This window comes from Camponotus floridanus, unplaced genomic scaffold (assembly GCF_003227725.1).
Source record: "Camponotus floridanus strain SB8 unplaced genomic scaffold, Cflo_v7.5 scaffold17, whole genome shotgun sequence".
Classification (NCBI taxonomy): domain Eukaryota; kingdom Metazoa; phylum Arthropoda; class Insecta; order Hymenoptera; family Formicidae; genus Camponotus; species Camponotus floridanus.
Genome location: NW_020229292.1, coordinates 136,583 through 144,461, shown reverse-complemented (window position 1 = coordinate 144,461; position 7,879 = coordinate 136,583). Strand labels below are relative to the sequence as shown.

The 7,879-nt window shown below is 25.8% G+C and overlaps 1 protein-coding gene across 1 annotated transcript; it reads left to right on the top strand.

The window, feature by feature from the left end:
- Positions 1 to 352: 352 nt before the first annotated feature.
- On the top strand, positions 353 to 7,567 carry LOC105252806 (intraflagellar transport protein 80 homolog). The gene is given in 8 exon segments (XM_025407309.1): positions 353 to 544; positions 1,495 to 1,667; positions 3,104 to 3,214; positions 3,273 to 3,451; positions 5,303 to 5,425; positions 5,518 to 5,669; positions 7,059 to 7,209; positions 7,276 to 7,567. Coding segments are annotated over 8 exon segments (1,041 nt in total). The 5' UTR covers positions 353 to 449; the 3' UTR covers positions 7,333 to 7,567.
- The last annotated feature ends 312 nt before the right edge of the window (positions 7,568 to 7,879 follow it).

The window sequence follows — 7,879 nt, the reverse complement described above, 5'->3', positions numbered from 1 at the left end:
CGGTCGTTTTACCGTGGCAGCGAAAAGTCGATCCGACCACGTAGTACCGCCGGCCGTAAAATGGATCCAGTTAGCGCCACTTTATGGCGGGGAAAAAGCGTTCCCTGAAAAAGGGCAGCGTAACCCCTCTCAGTCTTCTCTCTGATAAAAGCCATTCTTCGTTGTCATGGTTACCATTACGGAATGAAGCAGTAAACACAAAATATATCTGCGCCAGTTATAATAACGTAACGATTTCTGCCGCAACTAAAATTATTACAATAACAAATAATTATAAACAATATTATTATCGATAATACTTGCTTTTACTTGTATTTTTTCAATTAATCTTAATTTCTTTACAATTATTTTAAACTATGAAGTGAAAAAAAGTGTGTATAGATTGTAGCTTTTGTTTTTATTAAAATAATCATAAAAATTACTATTATACGTGTCACAACATATTTAACATGAAATTCAAGATATCTGTACAAGACAATAATGCACATAAACGCTTAGTTGCTTGCGTCGCATGGAGCTCAACAGAAGAAATATATTCGTATGGGTAAGTCAATCTACTATAATTATGTTGCTTTAAATAAAAATAACACATGTATATTCTATAATATAACATTCATACATAAAGGTAAGATTTAACAATTTTACAAAGTCAGTTTATCTCTGGAATGTTAAAGTTTCTTCATGTTTTGAAGAATTAAAACAGAAATATGTGTAAATATTTGTAATAAAAACAAAGTATATTGTCAAAATAAATTCTTTTTCTAAGGAATTTAATGAAAATTTATCTTAGTATGTAAAAGTTACTTCTTTTGGTATAAACAATCAAGTTATGATGTTGCATTTTGTATCTGTGAATTCTGGGAACTCATTCTGTATTGTATGCGTACACACACACGCACGCGCGCGCGCGCGCACACACACATACACACACACACACACACACTCTCTCTCTCTCTCTCTCTCTCTCTCTCTTATACATCCATATATACATACATACATACATACATACGTACATACGTACATACGTACATACGTACATACGTACGTACGTACATACATATATAGACTCCAAATAACATATACATATATTCATAGATACGTATATTTATTAGTATATACTTATTTTTTCATGTATTGACAAAGATATATTTTTTTTAATTTGAGATTTTTTATTTATAGTTTAAATAATATATGGCATAAAAAATAAATGTGTTTGTGTATAACGCAATGCTAATATTTTAATATATTTAAAAATTATAAATATATATCCTCATTTTCTCTTTTCTCCCTTATTATAGTGAAAAACTATTGTTTGTGTTGTGAAAAATTGTTATTACATTAAATATAAATATAAATCATATAATTGTCATTTAATCTATATTTTTATAATAAAATAAATATTCTAATTTTTTAGTTTTACCTGGAATTTTTTTGTTTTTTTTTTAATGAAAGTCATATAAAAGAAGTTTATTAATATTAAATTGTTTGTTTCAGACAAGATCATTTATTAATATGTTGGCATTTAGAAGGTAGTATTGCACATTCTACTGTTGTGACTGAATTTCCAAATGATTTTTATCCTACTGTTATGCAATGGCATCCATATCTTAATACTTCCATCGCTAAGAAATCATCTTTGGATGTATTATTAATAACAACTGCTGACGGTATATTATTTATTTTAAGATGTATAATATTATTCATTTGAAGGATTCTTTCTTCAGGATTAGGATTTTCGTCTTTTACTCAGAAATATGTCATTAAAACTTTTATCACGAGTTGTGAGACATCTTGTATATTAATTATTCTAAGTTACTCTTTGTAATGTAAAAGATAATATTCTTTGAATTCAATAATAAAAATTATACAAATGTATATGTTATATTTGAAGGTATAAAATTAATTTATAATATTTTAATTATTAAAAAATATCATATTTTTGTAAATAACATTAATAATTTTTTTTCAATTATAACTATATATTAAAATTATATTTAATTTAGTTATATTATAATACTCAATACTGCCTTTCAACCTTCCTTCTTTCACTTTTCTTCCTTCAATCTTAAGTCTTTAATTTATCTCCTCTATTTTCTTCCTTTTTTCCTCTTCTCTTTAGTTTTTTCTTCTACCTCTTTACTTTCATTCTTAGCTTTTCAATCTCTCTTATAATTAAACTCACATTTCCTTTCTTCCTCTCCCTTTCTCTCATTAGAAATATCTGCATCTTTTTACTTGACCTAAATACTCACTCCTTCTTTCCTTTTCCCTTCAGCCCTCCTTTCGGTTTATCTCTCTTTCTTTTCAATCCCATGTTCAATCTCCTTGTTCTCTCTCTCTTTCTGCAAAAGATCCTTGTCCTCTCCTTCTCTACAATAGGCCTTTGCCCTATCATTTTCTTTTACTTTCCATTTCTTCGCTTTTGTATATATTTTTTTGTTTTCCTTACCTTTTCTCTAATCGAATTTCCTTCTTTTATCCTTCGTTTCTCTTAGTTCCTGCCAAATCCAATCCTATCTATTCAATTCTTGCCTATCGCTTCCTTATTATTCCGCCACTGCCTGCCTTCTTTCTTTTTTTATCTCTCTTTCGATCTGCACATTTACTTCCTTATTCCTTATCCCATGCCATTTCCTGTCTTTATTTCCACATACACTACTCTCATACTCATACATATTTCCTCTTTCTGATATTCGTTTCCTCTTATCTTTCAAACTACATAGTTTGCATGTAAATATATCACTTCTGAAACGGAAATTCTCCGATTACATTATCTTTTTGTTTACATAATTTTTTTATTGTAAATATTAACAAAGTATTAAAAGTATTAAAGAGATGTATTAATAGTTTATTGAAAGTATTATATATAAAAAGATATAAAATATTAAGTCTTAAAAAATAAATTAATTAACAATATAATAATTTGATTAACAATATAAAATATAAAAAAATTGTATCAGGTTGGTAATATAAAAAGTTCTTTTTTATTTGACTAGAAATGTGTCTAATTGAAGAGTGTATAAGACAGATATACAAGAGTATATAAGAGAGAAGCTTTTAAAACAATATTATTAACATTATTAAAATAATATTCATTTTTTAGGTCAATATCATTTGGTCAATAAAAATGGTCGCATTGAAAAAAGTGTCAATGCTCATAAGGGGGCAATGATAGTAGGAAGATGGAGTAACGATGATTCCGCATTATTGACTGGTATGGCATCATTTTATCTCTAAAAATTCATTGTTTAGAAAAATGGCCTTAATTACAGCTGGTGAAGATGCATTAATCAAAATTTGGTCTCGTAGTGGTATGCTTCGATCTACTATAATTAAAACAAATCTTCCCATATTAACATCAAGCTGGAGTCCTGACTGTTCAACGATATTATACTCCCAGGGTGCAAATTTAATCCTGCAGCCACTTAATTCTAATTCCAAGTCTCACAAGGTATATTTTTATTTTATTGTTTAGTTTTGCATTTGATATTAAATAATTTATATTCTTCCTTTTTTCTTCTCGCATATTGCTATTTCCTAAATTCTTCATAAAATTATTAATAAAATAAATTATTGATCTTCTGCTTATATAAATGCAACACATATTTACATTTGCAATATATAATTTTATATTATTTTATACAAAGTATGTATTTTTTATATTAATTTATCTCATTAATTAATATAAAAAATTCTTGCTATAACCTGCTGGAACTTCTCAAGAGTATGCATCTGGTATATTCTAATAAAATTACTTTTATTCTGTTACATTCAGGGTTGTAGAAAGTTTAAAGAAATTATTTATGTGCTGCATAACTTAAAGTAAACATTTATCATACTGAATTTCATTATAAATTAAATAAATTGATTATGAAAGTTCTAGAATTTGATGATTTTATGAAAAAAAATTTAGATAAAATTTTAGACTAAATTTTACACATACACACACACACACACACGTGACACACAAAAATTGATTTACAATCAGCAAGTTTCAAGATGAATTTCAACTCTTACTTTATGTCTCTTACTTTATGTCTCTTACTTTATGTCTCTTACTTTATGTCTCTTACTTTATGTCTCTTACTTTATGTCTCTTACTTTATGTCTCTTAAAAATCAACAAAAAATACTAGGAATACTATAATAATAATAGCATTAGTATAATGATTGGAATTCTTCCGAAGAATGTTTTCGCCAGATTATTGCAAAATACATTGTAGTCTATCTGCATGTCGAGATTGCGGAATAATTAAAATAATTTTATACATAATTTCATATATATCTGATATTTTCTAACGTTCAATATTAATGTCCAGCTTAAAGATCAACAAAAGATTCGAGACGTTCATGTATGATGCATGTATTATTTTGTACTAATAATTAAAACATAAAAAAAATATTTTCTATTCTTCATTGTGCACCACGCTTCAACTATTGCTAATTTTTTAATTATTGTTATTATTTGAATCCATTTTTTATTTTAATTTAAATTAAAAATGCTACTTATCTAAAAAGAAATGTAATATCGCTATTTTCATTTTTAAATTTTCGTCTCATCTTACAAATATGCCATTAAAATTACGCTTTCGAATTATAGTTGCATATATTTTAAAGCAAAATAATACGCTTGATACTTGTCACGGGATGGTATTGTATCTCTTGATGGACTGCTTTATGATTTTTTCCGTTTCACTTGTTATTCTAAATTAATAATAGTTTTTCATATTATTTTTATAAAATGAATAAATTTAATTAATATATTTATTTACATAAGGTTTTCCAATTTATTTTTATGTCTGTAACAAACACATTCCTATGAACATATAATTCCGATGAATCCGATATGACTTTATCTTATAATTCATGTTAAATTTTTCGGTTTAAAATTAAAATATAAAATTTTACATGTTTTTATATGTAATTGATGACTAATAAAGTATATATTAAACATTATATTAAAACAAACACTTTACATAGTTTTATTGTGTATGTAGTTTTATTTATAGATCATTGATATTTTTTATTACTTTGAAGAACTTTAATATAAACAGAGTGTGTAAATGTTTTTATATATTGCATGTCGAATGTATTGTATTTGTATGATCCCTTATATTCCCTATTATTTTTTTATTTAATACACACTAAAATTCCCTATTATTTTCTTATTTAATATACATCATTATTTTCTATTAGTTTTAGTACTTATTTAAAAATTAATTAATTACATGAGAAAATTTAATTACATTACATTAAATTACATAAATATATCTATAAATAATATTGTTTTATATTGTTATTAGAATGAAATATTGTGGACTTATATGGCTGTCATGGCAACTGATAATAAGGAATTTCACGCTGCGGAAGAAGCTTATGCAGCTATAGGTAGATGTGATATAGTAGATTATATCAGATACATAAAGGTAAAACAAATTTATTTTATATATTATCTACTTCATTTTGTTAAATTTATTAAAATAAACTCTAAATAATTAAATCGATAAAAAATTTGCAGAGCTTATCTAGTACTGCAGAAAAATATGCAGAAATGGCACTACTGGCGAGAGATTTGTTGGCAGCAGAAGGTATATTATTACAAAACGGCTTGATTAAAGAGGCTATACATATCAATCTTGAAGTTATAATTGGAGTTTAAAATTGGAATAGGTATGTAAAATATTCAAAATAAAACTAAAATATATGACTTATTTATTAATTTTTTTATGTGGCACAGATTAGAAATTATATATACAATGGAACCTTGTATCATCTGTACTATGATCTAGTATGTATGAGGGTTGTGTATTATTTCAAGATTCTACTGTCTGATGTCTCATATTTTCCCTAAAAAAAAATTAATAGATGATACGATGATCCTGGAACATACTGGAGCATACTGTATACATACATACGCACACACGCACGCATATATACACTATGCAGTATATGTTACATCATTCATACTTTTTTATTCATAAAAAGTCATGCAATAATGAAAATATAAGCTTTTATTACTAAAACGCATTTGTAAAATCGATTAGTGCTATTATCATTGTGCGAAACAAATCGGTAGTAACTTTACAATTTCAAATGAAAACATATGTTGAATATATTATTGAATAAGCCTTTTAATATATTATTGAATAAGCCCTTTTTAAAATAAAACAAACTTTTAAACAAACATCTTTGACTAAAACATTTTTTTAATTATTTCAATTATTAACAAAGAAAAATTAAAAAATTAAAAATTTCAAATGTAACTTTTTAAAATGATTTTTTGATTAAGTTAAATTTGAATTAACAAATTGCCTTCCATTTACATTTAAACAAACTTGTATTCGATAGCGGATATTTGCAGACTTTAAACAGATAGAGATCAATAAGATATCTGAATTCTTGTACAACAATTCTCCCTTATAATTGGACGCTCTTGATAAACAATGTCTTTTACTCATCTTCATAAAAATACTACTTGAGTTTGACTTTCCACGCGAAATGAGATTCATTTCACATTATCCCTGTAGTCAGTGTAAAACGAGGTCTATCGTAGTACAGCTTTATTTAACTGCTTTACATAAAAACTGTTAAAAGTCATTCAGAGTTATGACCCTGATGACAATTTATATCAAGGTCAAGGTGATTTGATTCTGGGGTTCTATTTTAAAGTTTTATATGTTTCTATTTCAAAAAGTACAAGTATTTCCCTCAGTTTCGGTTTTTACCGATTTATTCCAAAAGATCACAGTAATGGCAATCAATTTTATAGGTACGTTTTAATAAAAATATTTTATTCATTATGTGATACAGCATTTATAAATAAAAGGGGTGATGTGTGTGGCTTGACATACTGTATATAACAATACTTTAAATAGAAATAAATAAGCATAAAATATTCATGTCAATAAATATAATATATTTAATGCATTTTATAATAAATTTTTTATTATACTTATATTACATGTAACATAATAATATTCATGACTTTTTATATTTATTTTACCTGTATTTTTTTTCAAGAAAATTAATTATAATTATATATGTATATTTTCTAATAAGGGCTTTAGAATTAGCAGTAAAACATAAAAGGCAAATTGAAGAGGTTTTAAATAAAAGAGCAAAATATTTGCAAACTATTAACAAAAATGAAACGAACCAAAGTTTTCTCACACTTATAGGAAATATTTCTACGCTACAATCGGCAAATAAAGTAAGTAAATCTATAAGACTCTATGTAATGCGTTTACGTTATTAACAAAGCCCCTTTATTTTTTAGGAAAATGAAAAAAAAAATTATGTCAAAAATGTTATTGAACAAATCGATGTTGAATAAAATACATCTATCTCTGCAAAGCTCCTCTAGCGCTACAACGATCGCCGATAGTAAATGCTCTCTTCTGACAGCGAGCTGCCATTGAAAACATCTTGTGGGCTTGCTTGTTCTACCAGAAAACAACATGTTGCTGGAGCACAAAGTCACCTTCAAGATTTAAGAAAAATGAGAAGGAATATAACGAATAAAGAGGACATAAGGCAAAAAAGTAATATAATGAAGACTTCGTTTATTACAAAAACAAGAGAGTTAACGATAATATTTTTTAGTCAAATCTTTTTCAAACACAATACTACTTCAAAACACAATACTACTTCAAAACACAATACTACTTCAAAACTAATTTTAAGAATACGTATTTATAATGGTAAGGGAATAATGTAATTTTGAAAGCAGACTTTTGAATGTATAAAAAAATTAGTTATAAAAATGATTAATGTATGTATATATATATATATATATATATATATATATATATATATATATACATACATTAATCATTTTTATAACTAATTTTTTATATATATATGTATATATATAAATATAC